The following is a 21,127-nucleotide window of genomic DNA, read 5'->3' as shown; positions in this document are numbered from 1 at the left end:
TTGTGCTGCCTGTTTGTTGTCGTACCATCAGTCTTGTCAGGGATTTTTGTTGGATATATACCGTTTGATTTTGTGATCTATTGCCCTGAGACCTCACCAATCCGGAAACTATATAGTCCTGCTGTGGTGACGGTAACCTTGTGTTTCCTCTGAGAAAAAAGAAGAAAAAAAATAGCTCAACCTCCTGAGAGCTTGATTTGTTTTGGACACGTGGACTCTTGGCTGTCTCAGTGGGGGGGGGGGGGGGACTGACAACAGGAAATATGATGAAAATATAATCTTGTTTAAAACAAGCCCATTAAACGACAGCGTCATTCTTCAGTTATTAGATCACAGTCAAGATGAAGCTTAACGCTGAATTTATATAAATTAGACCTCGTATTCTAAAGAAAAGTCACGATGCTGTTTGATGCTATCCCAAAGACTCTTCTTATTGGATGATCTCTGTTGCTATGGCACCAGACATCTGATGCTGAGCGCTTCGGTTCCTCTAACATGTTGATGCAGTAGTGGTTTCTCATCTGAGCTCTGAGCAACTGGACTGAGTCACATGTCTGGTTGTGACACAGTCAGTGGACGCGTGTGTTTTTACACATAATGTAGAAGGAAACCTGTTGACATCACATCCTTTGTCCTTCCTTTGACTGACCCAAGCCGAACCCTTATGACGCCAAGCATGCTTTTTTTTTTTTTTGTAGTAAACATTTCATTTATTATTTAGCAATGCCTGTAAAAGTATTCACCTGCTTTGGATGTTTCACCATTTTAGTGCATTTGAAAATCATCTTACAGTCAACGTGATAAGAGATTTTAGATTTGATTTGAAATACGAAATGATACCCTTGAATGTAAAAAAAAAAACACAAACAACCTCCCCCCCCAAAAAAACAAACAAACAAACAAAAAATTATCAATCAGAAAATTGAAAATTGGCACTGTAGCTTGTGCACATATTATATATTGTCCTGAAAGGGTAACGTTTTAATGCAACAATTGACTTCACCTTTTATATTGAATATATTTTAAGATACTTTTACCTTGATATTATTTTTTTTCTAACATTCATGCCCACAAGCTAAATTACGTTGACCGTGATGATATTTATACCAGCAATCAAAGAATGAAACATACTATGCATGCACCCCAAAACATATTTTTTATGTAAACTTCCCTAAGCAATATGTCCCACCTTGACACACTGTTTGTAATAATCAACAAACATCAAGCAAGAGTAGTTCTAGTTGGTTAATTGATCACTATTTATGGCGGATAAAGATCGAGACTGTTTGGAAGAAGCTGAATTGAGTTGTTTGAACCAAAGGACACTGTACAAAATGTTAAGCATGGTGTTGGCAGCATCATGGGATGGGCTGGGACTGCTTAGTCAGTCAATAGTACAGATGAATTGCATTTAAAGTCTATGGAATAAACTTTAGATTTCTTCTCAATCCAACAGCTTCTGCCAAGAGCTGTGGTCAAATATCAATCTAAAACTTGGCCAGGTGTCTGAAGTGTGTGGTTGAAGTAAAACTACTTAAAAGACAGAGAGCACAGGGTGAATATGTGTGTATTTTCACCATGTGGATAAGAAAAAAAACATAATTCAATACTCCAAAGTCTTTAATGCATTGAAGTAAATGAGAAGAAATCCAGATCATGACTGTTAGACTAAATCTCTCATAAGATTCACAACAACAAAATATATTATTAATTCTCAGTTTATTTTTTTCTTCTTACAAATAAGATGATCTATCAAATATTGCACAGTAAAAAACAGAAGAAGTGAAAATATAAGACACTTTAAAGGAAAAATCACTTCAAGAATTTCCCCTCTTTGAGAGCGATGCATGGACGATCATTGTTTTTGTTTTTTTGACCATTTTCTCTTCTTTTGCATCCAGAGACAATCTTTGCTGAACAACAAAGTCTAAAACACAGATATGTTTCACTGTCCTTTGAGGTTCAGGGTTTATTTGGCAAAAAAAAATAAATAAAAAATTGAGACCTTAATTAGCTGCAGAACAGACAACTCTTCAGAGTAATCCAGCAACGAGGAAGAACGTTGCAAAACTGGTCCTTTAGAAGGCTTTGCACACATAATGCTGGTGTTTACATCCCAACGTTCGACAAGGGCGGTTTGTGGCTTAGTCAGATTTCATTTAAGTCTATTTTGACACACCACGTTGGTTATCAGTGCTTTCCTCACAGCTGTTTGGAGATCTGCAGAGTCTTTTTTTTTTTTTTTTTACAGCAGAATTAAGCTTGAGGAGCAGCTTGGCCGGTTAAAGAGAAATCCTCTCTGTTGGAATCAGTTCAGTTTGGCACTAATGCGTATCCACTGAAGAGCCTGCCTGGTGTACTGAACAGCGTGGGCAATGCTACTGTGAAGAGTCAGTGGCCCAGATAAAGTATTCAAGTAATTGAAGAATTCTGTAATGATAAAGACAAAATTCAATGTTTATATATATATTAATAGTTCCGTCAGTGGATTTTATTTAGGATTTTATGTGACAGATCAACAAAAAGTAACACATAATTGTGAAACAGAAACAGGATGCATGATTTTAAAAGCCATTTTAAACAAATTAATACCTGAGAGTGTCATTCATGTTATTCATATCTCTATCAGCTTTGCTCACAAAGACTGCAACTATGGCTCTTTCTTCTTTGTGAAATAGCTCAATTTCATTTGCGGTGGATGCGGAGTGTCAGCAAGTCTTGGCCTATAAAACATGATTTGCCCTGTATTTACCTATATAAATTGTTAGAACAACATCGACTTTCTTCTTCCACAAAGGCCAGATTTCTCCTTTGTCTGACACCAAATGATTGCACTGCATTATTATTATTTAAGAATATCGGAGTATAGGTGGCAAAGAAAAATAAAAAGCCATGTATCCTGTTTTCTGCCAATTTATAACTATGCACTAATTTGTGTTTGTTTATCAGATAAAATTCACCTACAGAAAATTGAAGTTTAATGTGAAAAAGTTAGAGGTATAAATTATTATATTTATTTTATTTGTTTTGCAAAGCAGCATATATATATATATATATATATATATATATATATTTTTTTTTTTTTTTTTTTTTTTTACCTTTATTCTCCTTTGCAAGGTTGTCTGCCACCTCCCAGTACTCATAGCTGTACAGGACACTGTTGGTGATGTTCAGGTGGTTTGCTGCCATCTGGTGGATGCGCTGGGGTATGCTTATGAGCGACGCAGAGCTACTGCCCCCATTTGAACCCCGTCTGTGGTGTTTTGCAGTGGGTGACAGTGAGGATGGGAGTCCTGCTGTAGGCCTGGGAGTGAAAAGACATGCGCAGCAGAGCGATGCCAATCAGTATAATTTCAAAGGCCAAAACAGAGGAAGCCAAGACGATTAAACGTGGAAGCCTAGTTATTATCCACTCACTTCCCAGAGTCCATCCAGCCCGGTGGTGTTGTAGGCACTTTGGGAGAACTCTATAATAAGACCAAAACAAAATGTATGCAGCCACACGCACCAACATTTTACTATTCCATCAAGCAGTGACGTTTGTGTCATTAGATATACCTTGAAATAGTCGAGCAGCACTTTGGAGTACTTTAGTGCATGATCTTTTTTTAAGCGAAACATCTGCCAGTAAAGGAGGGCAAGACATCTGAAACTGTAAACACAGACAGACCGCAAAACAATTCTCAAAATGCTCATCCTTTGTCGCAGTGACAGATGTGGCGTAAACAGAGAGGATGACAAACGCACCACAGCACTGCCAGCTGTTTTTCTTCCTGCCTCGCTCCAGGGCCAGAGTGACCCTTGAGCCTCATTGCGTACCTTAAAACACAGAGGGAACAGTTAAGTTTTTTACCTTGAAATCACATTTGTTTTGGCAACGTTCAGTAGATGTAATTTACCGGATCAGCTCCACTGTCTCAGAATACATGGTGAAAGGAGACTTTGCCTCGAGTGGCCCCTCCTCCATCGCCTTCCCACATTCCATGAAGGACAGAGCCGCATCGACGTAGTTAACAGCTTTTCCTAGCTTGTCCACCTGAAAAAGGCAAGTAACAAAATCAAATGAAGAAAACAACAACCAGCCGTGTTCAAGAAGCATTCATTTGTCCTGTTCAGAACATAAATTGTGAAAGCGTCTACTGAAAACTGTAGCAAATTCAAGGTTATTTCTGTATTTGCATGTTTTGTTTAAAATAAGACAGATGATCAGGATATGATTTTAATGGATCTAGACTTAAATAATCCAAAGGTAGATGTTTAACCCACTAACAATAAAAGTGATGTTTCAAATAAAAGTTTGAAATGCCACAGTGATTGTTATGGTGACCCTTTTTGTTACTGTAATTTGCAAGCATTGCTGCTTTGAATGCCTGATTGAAACAACCACTAAACTCTTGCATACTTTTCTAGTAAAAAAAAAAAAGAAAAGACAAGAACAGTTTTTTAGTATTTATTCAAATTTATTGCATAATATCAGAGTAAAAAATTTGGTATTGCATCAAATTTTTAAAAACTCACCATTGCATCAGCACGGTGCTTCATCCGTTTAGCTTCATGTAAGTAGTATTCAGCATGGTGTGAACTATGAGAAAATCGAGCATACATGGTTAAAACCTGGTGGTGTTTTGTCACCAGTAAGTAGAACTATCTCAGTTTTATAAGTAAACTGAAAGCAGTGCAGAGGGTGATTTGAAGACTCACATTTCTTGGCTTGGTATGGTCCCTCTGTGACCAGCTGGTCCCCAGGTGGACTCGGGTGGTGGCTGATGCTGCCTTGATACTTTTACACACTCCACCTCAGTCTTGGGCTGCACAGAACATGGCTAAATGAGACCAAATGTTGCAAGGAGAAGAGTTGTCTACACAAAAGTTTATGTGCCAAGATGTCACCTTTACATCTGCATCTCTGCTCTTGTCTTTGCTCTTCTGTGCCCGGGACTGCTGCTGTTCGGTAGTTGTCTTTGTTTTGGAGGTGGGCCTGGTGGGTTCAGGGCTCTGGGGCAGTGGAGACAAGGGAGACAAGGGAGACACTGGCCTCTTGTTGTCCAAGAACTCCTCCAGGTATCTTCAAGGAAACATATCCACAGATTCCTTTGAAACCCAAAATTATACATGGCAAAAAAAAAAAAAAAAGCAGTAGAAAACTTATTCAAGGTGCAACTACTGGCAGATAAGTTTGATATTTGCATTTGGCCTGTTTACTTCTTCCATTTCTAATATCACTTGGGGCAACTTCCCAGATGGCCAATACCAAAAACCATCCCTGCCTCTACTACCCTTAACACACAGTATAGGGTGCTATTCCACATATTCGAACCCACCTGGGATGTTGAGAAAACTCAGTTTTCTCTCATCTGACTAAGGAATCTGGTTCCAGTTAAAGCAGAGTTCAATGGACTCCCCACATTTATGGTTGTGATGGACAGAAATGACTCTCTCCTGCCATGCCTCCAATAACCAGTTGAAATGTAGATGGTTCAACGGCATGCAATATAAACTAGAAGTGCATAGAAGTGCATTCATGACGTAAGGTGTTATTACCCATTGTGCACTGTCTCAGTAATGATGTTCTCAGCTGGTAATGATGAAGGTTCTTTCTGCCCTGGTGCCTCGCTTGGATAAAGAAGACTCCTCTTGGTTTCTCTTTGCGCTACGCCATTCTCTAGCTGGTGACAAAACAACAAAGTACAAGTAGACAGAAAACATTTCCATATCATATTAATGTGTAGAAAATACTCTTGGTTTATTGTCTCAAGATAAAAGTGAAACATTTGTTTTCTACCTTGCGTTTCCTTTTGCCATCTGTAATGGAAGTCTCAGGGTCATAAACGTGTTTCATAGCCTCCTTAGATTTTTCCTTCATCAATGAAGATGATTTGGAAGGGGATAGTTTTTTACCAGTGGAATCTGTAGGACTGTCCGGGACTCTCTTGAGAAGACAGAGGTCTATCTGCACCACCAGATTCCTTAGCCCCCGTTGGGCGGTGGAAGGAGTTTTTTCCCCTCGTCCAAACGGGACTAGTGTGTAGAGCCTTTGCTTAGCCTCACTTTGCTGCCTCTCACGTGGATTATCCGAGCTGGGTCGTCTGGGGTGTACTGCCTTAGGCCTGGTAATGTCAGGTCTGGTTGGAGCTTGGTTCCCTGTCTTGGTGACTCTCCTGTGAGAAGTGGACTCAGCTGAAACCTTGGTGATAGAGCCAAGACATTCAGATTCAGAGTCTGAGTTGGAGGAGGTTGTGGAAGATGATGATGATGAGGAGGAGTTGAAGGATGGCCTCTGGGGAGGTGGAGAGTGTGTGGATAATAGGGGTGATTGGTCTCTGATTACTTCTCTCTTCTCCTCACATCTTCTTCCCTGTTTTGTCCTGCGTTGACAGTCTAAACTCTCTCGAAGGCGGTGTTGTTTGTCGTTAGAAGGCACTTGTCTGACCGCTTTCCATTCTTCCTTTGCCTGCTCCCCCTTCCTCCTATTTTCTCCTCTTCCTGTGTTCTTTCTCCCACTTTGCTGTTCTGTTGCTCTTTCCTCCTCTTGCTCCTCTTCTTCTGGCGAACTTTGGATCCAAGGACGTCTTAGTAGCTGCTCCTCCGCCAGCCTTCTGTCTTCCTTTCGTTCTAGTTTCCCTAGTTGTTTTTCATGATGATGTCTATCCTCCTTGCTTTCATGTATTCTCCTCTCTGCTTGGGTCGGATGAGGTTTCCTCTGAACTACTTCCTGTTCCTTAGACTGAGGTTTCCTTTGTGAGGTTTTGGCATGGTTTGGATGTGTGGGGTTTGAGTTTGTAGCCTCCCACAGCTTTGTCCAGTGTATAAGGTTAGAGAAGGGTCCAGAGGTCGACCCAGTAACAGAATTTCTAGTAGCTTTACTGGCAGATGTGGAATGAGTACTGGGAGCTGTGTTGGTTTCACAGCCAGTAGGCACTAAATGCTTTGTTCTTTTGGGGCTTTGCTGTGAAGGTTGTTGAAATGGTGGCCGTGGCTTGGGTTTGGATTGGTTGCCTTGGATTTGATCAAAATGTGTTGGATTTTTAGTTTTGGGGGCGTTGGAAAGCTGATTAGTTCTTGGATATGAAGTAGGCTTATGTGTAGATTTTTGATTGGGATTCAGTTGGGAATTTAAGCCTCCAAAATCTTTCAACTTGCTTTGGCTTTGGACTTGGTCTTGTGTGTGATGATTCTTAGGTTTGAGCTGATAAGATGGTTGAAGATGAATGTTACTCGTGGGCTTACTCTTTAAACTGGTGCCAGGCAATGGTGCAATCCATGGTCTTATTTTAGTCCTGTGGGGGGTAGATGTTAGAATAGAATGCGACTGGTTCTGGTTCTGACCCCCATGGTAGTGAAAACCCCGTGATGGAGTGGGTAAGGTGGGACTAGGACTTCTTGGGGGATGTTTTGGTATAGGGCTTGGGCTTCGACTGGTCCTCGGGGTTCCACAAGGACTGGGGCAAACACTTAGAACTGGACTTGGAGGTGGGTTATGTTGTGGACTAGGGGTAGGACTTGGACAGGTGCTGGGGAACGGGCTGGGACTTGGGCAGTAGCTGTAACCGGGGCTGGGAACTGGGCTGTTATCGTTACTGTAACTGAACTGTGGACTTGGAATGGGTGTTTGGCTTGGGCTATACTCCTGATTGATGTCCCATGACCTGGCTGGTGACGGGGCTCTCTGACTTAGGGGAGAGGCCTCGGGTTCTGCAATAGCCTGAGACAAATCTTGATCAGTCCTGGCAGATTTTTTCTTTGATCTTTTCAGCCATTTGTCTAACTGCCACTGGGTAGTGGAACGATGGTCAATCTTAAGAAAACAACAAAAAAAGAGAGAGACAAAAGGACACATGATTATTTTATATAAATCTTTAATAGCCATGAGGTTGATGCACAAAATAATGTTGAATCAAGAACCAAAGGTCCTGATTTGGACATTTCTTGCTAAAAGGAAACACATCCAAAAACTCAGGTCAAATCCATACCAACCCAGATATTTTGCAAGACATAGATGTTCAACAACCTTTGCAGATCAAAGATAAGTTTTTGGTGACCAAAGCTGATATTTAAATGATATTTAAAACTAACAAAACAAAAAAGATATTTTCAAAGTAGATATTTAAAAATATCCGTTAGTGGTGATTTGCACTGGGTATCTGGACAACAACAAAGAGCCATATTTTACACATGGCCCTTCTGACTTTCTGTGCTTGAAACCACAATAGCAGTGAACCTGTTTTTAGGGTTTTATCAGATTCAATTTGTCTTCTTATGCTTATGCACAGGGAATAATAAGAGGAAAAGGTAATAGTTGGCGCCAACAGTACACTGCTGTTTTGGTGATATCTTTAGCCTAGCTTTGTTTAGCAAAGCTCGGAATCTTCTTTATAATTTTGATTTAGTTAATGTTGACTTTACTGCCATCTGTTGATAGAGCAGAGGTATTACCTCTGTTTGATTTTAAAAACGGTTTGCTACACAAAATCGAGTTTTTCGAGCTGCATTTCATGCCATAATGTTATTCCCTCATCAAAAACATACCAGGAGTGTTGCTTGCATCAATATGGGCATGTTTGAGAAATTCTTGAATCTCCCATGGCAGTCATTCAGGGGTGCCTACTGCTTATCTGCTTGTTCATACAATGCGCCGCCTATTTGCACAAAACTCCATCTTTCATCTGAAGTTCCCAGTTGAGCTCCTGCCCCACAAAGCACCCCTCTCCTACCCAGCTCCTTCGGACCAGCGGCAGCAGCAATCCACCATGTGGAACTGCGTGTCTGATGAGCTTATCATTACAAACTACTTGTCAGTTCAACACTCCTAACAAAAGTCGTAAGCGGCATCACTGAGAAGCATTGTTGTGATGACGTCCAGAAGGGGGAGTGTCAGAAAGGTTAGGAGATTCTTAAAGACACAGAAGCCAATTTCAAGGCATCAGATACAACCATGATGTGATTGAAGTCAAATTTATTTTAACTTATTTTATATAAAGCATTTTCACAATAACTAAATTTAAAATTTTTATTTGACTATGATGTGGAATCGCATAAGGCGCCCGGAACACCATTTAATCTGACATAAAATTAGATTTTAGAAAATTATTTATTTATTTACAAAATTGGAGGAAAAATATCTGTTCAAAAACGCATCCATAGTACCGTAGCCGCATCTTCAACGGCTTGCAGAACCACATTTAGCAACAACATGTTCCTATATTTTCTTTTGATGTGTATTACATAGACACTTAATAAATTTCCTTGACAAATTAACGCATTCTGTATGTGGAAACCCCCCCAAAACATTTAAGGTAACATTAAAGCTTCACAGATTTCAAATTACATTTTAGTACCACAGGTGTGTAAATGTGTGTTTAAATTCTTTGATTTCTTTATGCACTTCTGTGACATTTATGAAATTAAACTGAAATAATATTCGTAATAAACCAAGGCGACTGTCGCACAACTTTGAAAAAGTTGATAAAAAATATCTCAAGAAAAAAAATACAGCAAATAGCAATTTAATCTTTTCTGGAAATAAAGAGAAACTTCTTGAACTATAATTAACAAATCCCAAGTATGTTTGCCTAAAAAAACATAACACAGAAAATGTACTTCTTATCAGTAGCCTGTGTATTACGTGCGTTCACAGATGCAGTGCATTCACTCTGTGCTTACAGAATAGCTACACTCCTGTTTAGTCATGTCAGTAAATTCCTTAATCTTACGTTTAAAACTGTTTTGAAAAGCATAAAACCTCTGGGGCAAACAAAAGTTTTTACTCTAATTAAAGAAACCAAAGGGTACTCACAGCCTGAGAGCAAGCTTCTTTTTCTTTTACGCCTTCACTTTTTCGGTCTGACCAGAAGAGCTAAATTAAACCTCGACTCCTTAAGTCAAACAGTGACCCCCACACCCTCCACCTCTGCCTCCACCTCCTCCCCTCATACCTCGCTCACTTTTCAGAGAAGACACTGCATCTCTTGTACCGTCTCGACTGCCCTCCCTCCCTCCCTCCCTCCCTTTTTTTTTTCTTGCTACCTGAAACTCTGGGTTTGCTGCTTCCATAACTGCTGCCCCCATTTTTTTTTTCTGAAGGAGACACTCAAACACTCCATCTAAATGAAAACCACATGGTGCACCCCCCCACACCCCACCTCACCCCAACAAACACCCTCCCTCACACTCTGTAGGGGCCCAGAGTAGCATGTTCAGTAATACAGTCTGCAATGTCACACAGGGCCCTCCATTCATAACAGAGAAGCAGGTTTGCCCCTTCACTGCATACATAGCACACATGTCAACCACCACAATGCCCTGCACCTCCAAACGCTCTGCACATCATCTCTTAGCTCCATAAAACTTATCTGCAATACATTCTCCTATGCACTTTGTTTAACACATGTCAGCATAAACTCGGTCCTTGATGACATTCACCCCCTATGGCTTTCCTCTAAGACTCACCGTTGGGGCTAATTTCCAAAGTTGCCCCACAACCCCCCCACCCCCCGTCCCAGTTACAGGCATTCCTCATTACTCTGTCCCTCCCCACACCTGCTGTGGACCGCATCGAGTTCCCCCCCAACCCCTCACACCCCACCCCATCTGTGGAGACTTCATCTTAAGGCACATAAACTCAGGAGGAGATCTGCCGTACACGAACTGTTAAATAAATGAACTGAATCACATCGGGTGGCAGCTGTATTTCTCACCTCCTTGTTGTTGCACAGTGGCTGCGCGCTCGCAGGCGACGGAGGATCTGGGTGAAGTTCTGGACTCGGGCTGCGGGATCGAAGGCTGCTGCTGCCTGACTCTGCAGAGGAGTCTGAGTCCGAGGAGTCTGAGCTGGAATGTCTCACCCTCCTGCCATGCGTGTGCGCTCGCTGCGCCGACAGGCTGTCAGTCAAACCGGGTACAAACATCAGAGACGGCTCAAAACGGACGAGCCGAGCCAAGTGGAGCGGCATTACACACGCAGTAAAACCGATTCCTACAGCCAAAATACCAATAGAGATCATTGAAAGAGAAATCAGTGGGAGTACCTGTGTCTGTCCCAGGAAGCTGACTCATGAATGGCCTTTGGGGGACATAAAAACAGAAATTGATCATCCACTGCAGCAGTAGCAAAAAAAAAAAAAAAAACTAGTAGAAAAATGGCAACCATCAGGGTTAAAAACATTTATTTAGATGTGATTGAAGACTGAAAAGGCTGAGATTGACCTACCCTCTGAGTGTCATCTTCATCACTACTTATCTTCAGGTCATCAGCAAGCATTCTGCGAATGTACATTCAGAAATCTGAGCTGTTTGGCTTTTAAAGCTCCTTTAAATACTGCAGTGAACTCATGTAAGGAGATTTTTCTGATAAAAAAATTAAATAATAACAATAACAATAACAATAATAATAATAATAATAATAATAATAATAATAATAATAATAATAATAATTATTATTATTATTATTATTATTATTATTATTATTTAAAAAAAGCTAAAGGGACATAAACTGGGATGAATTTACTTGTATGAAAAAGCCTAACTCATGTTGCCCTCAACCCTTATTGTCACTCCTTGTGACAATTTCACCTTTTCGGTGTTTATTTGGCCGTATTATTTGCGTCATTATCCTGTTGAAATACCAACTGATGACTAATTTATAGTTTTCTGGCAGAAATCATCACTTTTCTTAACAAATTCCCTGTCAATTTAAAGAGTCTGAGGTGCCTTGCACTCTAACAAGATTTAATAATGTTCCCAGAACCAAACGGATTCACAGCATCACAGATTATCCCAAAACAGAGGGTGAGCTGCTTCTTCATATGGCGGTCATGTGTTTCACGACACCAAGGTCACTTTGTTGATCTCTTCTGAAATCAAATATTTCCATTATTATTTAAACTGGTCGACATCTTCAGTAACAGGGTTCCTACACATTTTTCAGAAACAAATTCCAGAAACAAATTTCAAGGGTTCTGATATTGTAAAATGAATTTACAATCATTTTAGAATGCAAAATACAATGACTTTATGACTGATATTTCAGCATTTGGCAGGTTTAAGTAAGAAAGGAAGAAAAGAAGAAAAAGACAAAACAAAAATGTATTTTTTGTCTCAAAATACAAATATTTTATCATGTTTTTTTCAAAGTAATCCCTAAATACAAAAAGTTAAACATAAGCTCCATAGTTTTTCAAAGTGCATAGAAAATAACTCTCAAACTTCAATTACAAACAATAGATCTGTTTAACACCAGCAGGCAATGGCATGCCAGTAAATGTGGAAGTTGATGCCTACTGCAAGATTTTAGCTAATATTTTTCAAATTGTGGTTTTATAATTCATTACAGACTAAGCAGAGCATCTTATAATGACCTCCTGAACATAAATAAGGCTTAAATAAGCAAATAATGTCAACGTCTGACGGCTCGGGGAGGGGGAAAAAAAATCTGTTTCATAACAAAGCTTGTAAAATAATGTGAGGCATGCAGTTGGCTCCCACCCCCTGAACATGTGTTTCAGATTAAAAGCAGGATGTAAAAAGTTAACAAACAGGAGCACATCGGTCTTCACTGACAACTTTCAGGAATGTAAAGTGACCCTTGACCCAAACTGCTGCCCGAAACACGGTTTGCCTGCTTAACATAATGTATCCAATTTCACGTGTGTTCCTTCCCTCTTGATCAATTTGCCCTGTAGCTGTTCGGATGATAAAGATCGTAAATTCGTTTTAAAGAGGTTACACGGACAAACAAATCAAACGAGTGGCCGTTCCTGCATGTGCCACGGCAGCGGGTTTACGGGACGTGACCCGAGCCGGATCGCGTTTCTTCAAGCCCGACTTACGATTTGTGAGGTGCCACGTAAGGATGACGAGCCATTCGCTGCTGAGCGTCCCCACGGCCTGACAACAGAGGGAGAAAGCATTAACAGAGAATCACACAAAGACGCAAATTTGTCAGTCGGTAAATTCATACTTTGCCTTTGTTGGGTGGCTGGATGCCTTGCATCCTGGGGGGAAAAACAGGAAAAATAAAAATATAATATTCATCTCTAAAAAAAAAAAAAAAAGATCTTTATTAATACAATAGAGTCTCTGCTTATCTGCAGATATATTCTGTGAAAACATCACAGAACACCCTCGAGGTAAAGTAAACATGAGATGCGGGATTGTGGGATTTGAATTTTGTTTTTCGAACTGGAAGATTTGCTCATTTGTTAACACAGTGTTACTAAATATGGAGGACTCAAGTAAATTGTTTATTTCACATCTGCAGTTAGGTGGCCGCTTCCCTGCACTCCAATTGTGTGTGCTGTTTGGTCCCTCGAAGAGTCAAAACGGCTTGAAGCTGAAGTCAGAGGCTTACATGGAGTGATCACGGTCAGATCAATGGTGGACATTTAACCACCCATGTTATCAGAAATAGAAGACCTGATTTGAACTGGTTAGTCTCTTGAGCATTGCCCAGAAGTTTGATGTTAGTCTGTTTCTTAAAAAAAAAAAGTTTAAATGTTTGCTCGAGATCATCGCCTCTCTAAGTCCAAACATCTGACAGAAAGTGTCACCCCTAAGTGGAAGGAAATTGGTCAGTGTTCAAATAAATCCCGTGAACCAGCAAGTCTAAAGCCTTTCGTAAACAGGAAGCTGATAAAGACCCAAACAGATCCAAGATGTAATAATTTCACCAAGTTCCCTCTAAAGCTCATTAAAAACAATGAGCTTAAAATGTTTTCATCCCCTCCCCCGCCTAAAAAAAAGAAAAAAAAAAGAATATATATATATATATATATATATATTTCAACAAACCAAACCTCATAAAACCACATTTAGTTCCCTTTCAATTAGACAAACAGAAAAACACACACACACATATACACACACCTTAGGGTTGTAGAGGATTCGCTGGGCCTGCTCCCCCCCCAAGGCTTGCTGGGAAGGCCAGGACTGAGTCATGTCCTGCGCAGCGAAAATAGGAGTGAGGTTAAAGGTGACTGGGGAATCATAACAAAGGAAAGCACACTGAACTTAGGGACAACTTTCTCCTCCCTTTCACAAGCACACGCAGCAGAGATCGACATCTGACTCTCATTCATGGCCCTGCTCTCCCTCCCGCCCCCCCATGACTCTTGACGGAGGCAAGTGTTCACTTTAGGGCCGAGTTCAGGTTGAAAGATGTGAATTACATGCTTGAAGTGGTTGTGATCAGTGACTGTGCGAAAAAATAAAGGAAACCCCTCATGCTGCGAGCACCTGCTCATGTAGCTCAGTTTCTGGAAACATAAACTAGTCACAAACCGATGGGTGAAAGCTGTTTCTTATAAGCATGAAAGAAGGAAAAAACTGCTTATACTTATCAAGAAGAATGGAGGTATCGCAGGACAATAGCATAAGTGGACTTTTAAAAGCATTTCACTCCCAAACCTGCGAGCCGCCATGCAAAAATTATGCAAAGCATTTCAGTTAGAAATTATCGGCTTCCAGCGCAACATTTAGACATTTGAGTCTCTTGCAGGTCGCTTCCAGCTGCAGACAGTTTGACAACAAAATAAAGGAAGAGAATTCACTCTGCAGATTTGAACTATTTTGGAGAGTGAGAGGGGAAACTCACTCTCAAAAATCATCCCCCCCACTGCAGCGGTGCATTGAGACAGGAAACACAGCTGGTATCTGCGCACGGTATTTTTTGTGAAGAGGTGTATCAACCGTTATAACCACATAAAAGTGGTTTATTTGTGACAGAGCTCACTCACAAAACAAGGAAAACAATGCTTATTGGTTGAGGCATTTTGAATGCAAACATATGACTTCAAACAGAAGAATTACTTGTATTTAATCGCAGCACACACTTACATAAATTTATATATCTATATATAACTATATATACACATATATATATATATATATATATATATATATATATATATATATATATATATATATATATATATATATATATATATATATATATATATATATATATATATATATATATATATAGTGGAATTTGCTACCATACAAAACATCAGCGACTAATTTTGTGCTACTCACTCATTTTTATTTTATTTTATTTTAAACCTTTTAGTTATTTTTCTTTTGATTTTGGGGGACTTTTGGGGTTTTTGGTTTGTTTTATTTGGGAATTTTTCACTCTGCTTTCCATGTTCAGTTCATTCATTAGTGTTAAGATTCCTTCTGCTTTTGTTTCTGTAGTTTATAAGCATTTTTTGTGTTTTTATGACGTACAGCGCCTTGAACTGCCTTGTTGCTGAAATATGCTATACAAATAAACTTGACTGATCCATTGATTGATTTATTTTCTGCTCTACACTGAAGTTTTTACAATTACTCACTGTAGATACTAATGATTTATTTTGAAAACCTCTGTTGCTTCATCTCTTTGTCACCTTTTTGGTACGGATCTCAATTATTTCTCATTTGATGGTTGTTTTGTAAACTTCTCTGGTCTCTGTTTCCTTGTTTGCCTAGTTTACTGTATATCAGATCTGTCTCTTACAGCAAGGGACTGTGAGGACCATGTTGCTATTTATCAATGACATATTCCTAGCTCAACAATCACCTCTCCAGCCTAAATCTCTCCTCAGGTAGTATGCCTTTGTCAGAGTCTCGCGTTGTGACTCCGGCCTGTCCTCTTGTGGTTCTACTGCATTTTTTTAATATATGCTTTTTTTTTATGACTCAGGTTTTTAAATTTTCACCACTTACTTTGTAAAGAGGTGTACTTTCACCTGCTTGGCTCCTCTTTGAATTTGGGTTTTTCACTTCACCATTTTATTGCATGTTTTCCTATGAAACAATCTGTTCAATTAAATTAGAAGGGCATACAAATGGGCTCAGTTTGGGGATTTTTCCCAAGCAATCAAAACATTTCTTCAACTCCCAAGGGGAGTTTGACGTGAGGGCATTTGAGGCCTGAAATATCCTCAGTATTTGGTGAACCTGGCCAATTTCTCAGTCTCCTCTCCCCCCTCTCCGCTCATAACAAAGCACCCCTGAGGGGGGAGTGTTTCCTCTCTGTGCTCATCCTTTTCACTTCATTATCTCCCCTTCCTCAGTCACCAAGGACACAGTGCCAACCCTTGCCTCTTTCCTCCTCCAACAACAACAAGGTATCCCAGGTGAAACATCATGTGGTGCCATCTTCCAGCTCCTTTCCCGCCCCATTCCCTCCACTTACGGTGGTATCTTTTCCATTTATTCTCTCAAGTTCATTCAAGCAGAGGGAGAGAGAAACGTACAGGTGCACCCCGATAAATCGCAGCTAATGTTATATGTGTTTATCACACTAGAGGCAATGTTTCTAAAGTATGTAAAAACATTTTTACTAGGGCTAGTGAAACCATAAAATTCAGTTTGTAATTTGAAAATGATATAAAACCCAGAAATTCTGCAAGTTTTATGGCCTGTAAAATCAAGGGAGAGACTGCTGGCTTGAGCGTTGTCCTTCAGAGAGTTGCTGAAACCTGCCACATTGATCCAGGCCAACGGAGAGTTGGGGGAAGATTCAGAAATCACGGACTGAAGCTGGAGTCAGGGTTTTACGAGCCACAACAGAAAGACGTACCCAAGATATGGGCTACAAATGTCGCACTCCTGGAGTTAAGCCACTCTTGAACTAAAAACGAGGGATGCAGTCTGCCTGGGTCACAAGGAAAAAGAACAGGACTGTTGCCTAGTGGTCCTTTGTCACTTTTTTTCAGGTGAAAATAAATCTAGCGTTTAATTTATGACTCCAGGTTCAGGAGCGGAACGGCCCAGAATCAATTGGACAAACTGTAAATTGACAAAGTCTTAAATGATATTCTAGTTTATCGTGATGTACGTCTATTTGTGTAAAGAAACCTATAGCAGCTTTAATATAAGTTTACAAGAAATGAATGAGACTCATTTAACTGATCCTCTACAGAAAATAGTCACTTTTTATTTCATTGAACTGAATTTTGAATTGAAATTAATTTATTGTTGTTTGTCACTATGCAGACGTACAATAAGATTAAAGATCACAACACGTGGGTAAAACGAATGAGTAGAAACGTTACCTTCTCAGATCTCAGCTAAAGGAAAATTCAGTAGATTAACTGATGCATAAAATCACGCTAAGTCGCTGCTTGGGTTTCCTCCTCTGAGCAGCTGGATCGTCCGTTGAGTTAATTTTTTCAAATGACTGAACGTTTTGCGACATTAAAAAATGAATGCAAGTGAGGGAACTCGCAAAGCGCAAAATGAACCTCAAATACGACCTGATTCATTTAGAGACAAAACCGCTGTCATTATAAAACAAATTGTTCATATTATACGTTAATGATCTGCTCCTTACCTCGAGAATATCTTTGGCACAGCACTTGTGTTGGCTTCTTTTTCCCTGCACAAATCAAAGAATGGAGAACTTTTTTTTTTTAAAGGAGCAGCGTACCTTAAAAAAAAAAAAATTAAAGACAGGCACTGACAGTGACAGGTTGCCTTGTGAACCACAGAGCAACTTTGGATGCAAATTTCAAATGCAGAACACATTAACGCGTGACATGCTGATCAACAAACAGAGAGTATATCAGAGACAATAGATAGAAAAGCTGATCAGTTACTATCAGTCGTTGCTCACCATCTGATCTTGAAAACGCTATCACCCAGCCAGTCATAAAAACCCTTTACCTTCGCGCCTTTTTTTATCTGCTGCATTCAAAAGCCACTGTAACACTTTACTGTAACTCTAACAGCCTCATGCACACACACCTACACACATACACACACAGTAACTGTGAGTCTCTCTGAACCTCGTTGATGACTCATATCTTAGTAATCACAGCTGCAGGATGATCAGCCGGATACCGACACTGAGCAAAGCTACTTTCGGTTTCAACGTCACATGGTAAAATCCCTTTCTGAGCAACTGAACTCACAGGTGAGGGTCAGAGAAAAACGCAAGAGCTGTACAGTACAAACATGCTACTGTACAATCACTGCCAATCTGTGTTACTCCAGTGGGTTTCCGCTAATCAACAAATAGTGCTTTCCCCTTTTTCTTTTTGAAATTTTGGGTCTCTTTATTTTGACCCGACCGTCGTCTAGAGCATCATAAAGCTGGCGTAAAGCTCTTTGAAGTCTTTGAACTTGAAAAAGCCTGGTGCAAATAGCCATTTAATATTTACCACCTACTGTCATACATGCAGCAGGCAGCTGAGTTATTGACTGCTCAATATTGTTCACAACTATCGAACATTGTCATATTCTGTCACATTTCTATGTTTTCATGCGACCAACACAAAGTGGAACGTTGCATTCATCTGTAGTCATTCTCGTTTACTGTGTCCCGCGCAACCGTTTGCTTCCAGAAGTCACCTAGTTAGTAAATGGAGTCCACCTGTCTGTGGTTTAATGTCAGCATAAATCAGGCTGTGTAGTGAAGACAGTGAAGGCTTGTTAGAGAAGATTAGTGGACAAACAGCACCACCAGGACCAAAAAAACCCCCACATAAATCCAAAGACACATAAATCCACATCTCAAACGTGAGAATGTGTCACTTTTCCAACAATTAGTTGGGTGCTCTATAAATCTGGGCCACAAGGTAAGCCAGTAGCAATTAGCAGAAAAAGTGTGGAAGAAAGTGCTACGAATGTATAAGATAAAAATGTAGCCTTATGGCTTATGTAAAGAGTCTGCGTGGAGAAAAATTAATATTACTACAATAGGACCGCCCCAGTGGTGAAGCATGGCGGTGGTCACATCATGCTGTGGGAATGCATTTCTTGGTGTTCCTGTAAAGCGCCAACACCGGGAGGCTGAAAACAAATGGTGCCGTAGTTTCAACATTTTGATTAGTAAAGAATGGAAAGCTGATATATAATTTTCCCTTAGACTACGGTTCTGCTCTGTGTTGCTCTCTCATCTTAACTTCCAATAAAATACACAGTGGTTAAGCTTTAAGAGTTATGGAAGCTTGTTCCAATTTACTTTATGTGTGTCATCTAAGTCCAACTATCCAAATTTTGGAGCATTTTTCGGGCCTTAGGCACTAATTATAACACATAATTACAGACAGTCCAGAGTTTAGCTTCCTGTGGTTAAGCACATTAAATAAAATGTTGTCCCTCTTCACATTTCTTTTAGTTTTAGCCTCATTAACACACGAAAAATTCACTGGCACAAGTGCTGCAGGCTACAACTCTGGTGCAATACCCAAGTGAGTTAACCTCCGTACCCCAAGGACCCAAACAAACCACGACCCATCATAACACCTGCAACAGTACAGACAATAACCAGCTGTTGCATTCTTAAAGTATTCCCAATTACTAAAGTTATGCTTATTAATCGCACCATCACAATCTCAGATTTAAAGTAATACATCTAGTAAAGCAGAAAATGTTAAACCTTGTAAGCTAATCGCGTATTTTAGGTGAAAAAGTTTGTTTACTGATTCATCTTTCCTGCATCTCTTCACTAAACGTAAACGTGCTCAAATTTCAAGGATTCGGACGCAGAAAATGAAGCTGGTTCCGCCCATTTGAAGTCCAACCACTGAAGCATACTCCACATTTAAGAAGTTCACACAGACCGCATTTGATGTAACTTATCTCTTAGCTTCATTCCGCGCTCTCACCTGAGAATATGCGTATCGGAGCAAAAGGCAGACAATGGAAAGCTTCCCTTTGCCACCGAGGACAGTAGGCATGGTTCCTGGATGTTCAGTGTCCTCCTCCGGTGTCCATATCAGTGAGGACGCGCGTCAGTGACCTGACTTCGCACGCCGGGCTTCTCTCTCTCTCTCTCTCTCTCTCTCTCTCTCTCTCTCTCTCTCTTTCCGTGTCCGTGGGCGCTCCTTCCCCTCCATGTGACGGACGGACACAGACGGGGGATGTAGGCGGGTCGGGAACGTCACAGATGACGGGGCATTACGCGAGGGAATCACGACTCGCTGGCTGTAGTCATCGCCGGTGCTTAATTGTCAGTGGACGGTGAGGATATCACGGCAGGCATACCGATGATGATATATAGATGATTTATTAGACGTACAGTTTCACCCTTGAGGTATACTGAGATGATGTCTTTTAGGGCTATGAGGGTATAGAAAGCTGTAAAAACAAACAAACAAACAAACAAAATTAACATTCCCCAAGTTGAGATTTACTGATTAGCCTTATGCCAGTGACAAACTATAAAAAACTGTCTATTATGTTTCTGTCCTGATACGTATTTTTTTTTTTACATTTCAAAGCAAGGTAATCTGATCAGTGTCGTGCAAAATCAAGCCTTTCCCCATTTTGTCACAACGTATTGGGATTTTATGTGATATGACCAACATAAAGTAGCAAACTTGTTCATGCTGTGTGAGATGTTCAGAGCTTTGGATGATGTTTCAGGCCCTAACCTTGATTTGAACGTCTCCATAACTTTCTCCCCGACCTGCCTGCTGTGTTCCTTTTATCTTTGTGATTCTCTAGTAAACCTCTAGTCCCTTAAAGCTGAATTAATACTGAGATTAAACTGCACACATGCAGGCTTCTCGAAGAAAATGTTCACATTGAATTTTGTTTAAGGATATCAGGCTAAAGAGGTCTAAATAGAATTGCAAGACAAACTTTTAAGAAAAAAAAAACACAGACTTTCACAGTAGCAGGTAAAACTTTGTCCTAATTATATGTTTTGATTTTATCAGTCGACTCAGTTTCGCATCTCAGTGCAACAATTGTTCTTTTAATCATGCATTTGCCTACACTGTCACAAGATGCATTTTTAAAAATGTGTTCAAGACTTAAGACGTGGTTTATCTTATCAGAAAATGCAGATGTGATCATCTCTCTTCCAGACATCTTGTCATTGCTTCATGTCTGGCCCATCAGTTACTCTGCTAAATGCAGTCAGGCCCGTGAAGCGGCTCGGAGCTGTGCAGGCTTTAATTTGTCATCTTAAAATGCGAGCTGTCTCCCTGAGTCAGACATGATGCAAGAGAGAGACGGAGAGAGAGAGAGAGAGAGAGAAGCAAAGTCTCATGGTGACTGATACATTAGAGCTTTGATTTACGAATATTGGCTGACACCTTTATATTTCTTACTGATTAAACCTTGAATTTGGTTGTGGCTGCAGTTAACAGAGAGTTCAGAGTCAACATCCTCCTCCACACAGTAGCACCCTGGT

General features: G+C 40.2%; 1 protein-coding gene across 1 annotated transcript; it reads right to left on the bottom strand.

The window, feature by feature from the left end:
* Positions 1-1,602: 1,602 nt before the first annotated feature.
* Positions 1,603-19,776, bottom strand: aff3 (ALF transcription elongation factor 3). Its single transcript, XM_015005494.2, has 19 exons — positions 19,593-19,776; positions 17,315-17,359; positions 13,861-13,935; positions 12,956-12,989; positions 12,825-12,882; positions 11,207-11,258; positions 11,025-11,059; positions 10,695-10,878; positions 5,783-7,795; positions 5,542-5,666; positions 4,891-5,065; positions 4,702-4,808; positions 4,519-4,582; positions 3,900-4,036; positions 3,748-3,819; positions 3,559-3,652; positions 3,418-3,467; positions 3,099-3,304; positions 1,603-2,430 (listed from the first exon to the last, which is right to left on the bottom strand). Exons 1-19 carry the CDS (start codon positions 19,662-19,664, stop codon positions 2,309-2,311), a joined length of 3,720 nt encoding a protein of 1,239 aa, XP_014860980.2. The 5' UTR covers positions 19,665-19,776; the 3' UTR covers positions 1,603-2,308.
* Positions 19,777-21,127: the final 1,351 nt, after the last annotated feature.

This window comes from Poecilia mexicana, unplaced genomic scaffold, assembly GCF_051168715.1.
Source record: "Poecilia mexicana isolate PSO_F unplaced genomic scaffold, ASM5116871v1 scaffold_2, whole genome shotgun sequence".
Taxonomy (NCBI): Eukaryota; Metazoa; Chordata; class Actinopteri; order Cyprinodontiformes; family Poeciliidae; genus Poecilia; species Poecilia mexicana.
This window is presented reverse-complemented; position numbering and strand designations above follow the sequence as displayed.

Excerpts from the sequence above, each read along its gene's own strand:
- aff3 (XM_015005494.2), bottom strand. The coding sequence starts at position 19,664 with ATGCCTACTGTCCTCGGTGGCAAAGGGAAGCTTTCCATTGTCTGCCTT. Across the intron at positions 5,667-5,782 it reads ATGGCAAAAGGAAACGCAAG|CTAGAGAATGGCGTAGCGCA; the intron begins GTAGAAAACAAA and ends TTTTGTCACCAG. Across the intron at positions 3,468-3,558 it reads TGCTGCTCGACTATTTCAAG|AGTTCTCCCAAAGTGCCTAC; the intron begins GTATATCTAATG and ends GTCTTATTATAG.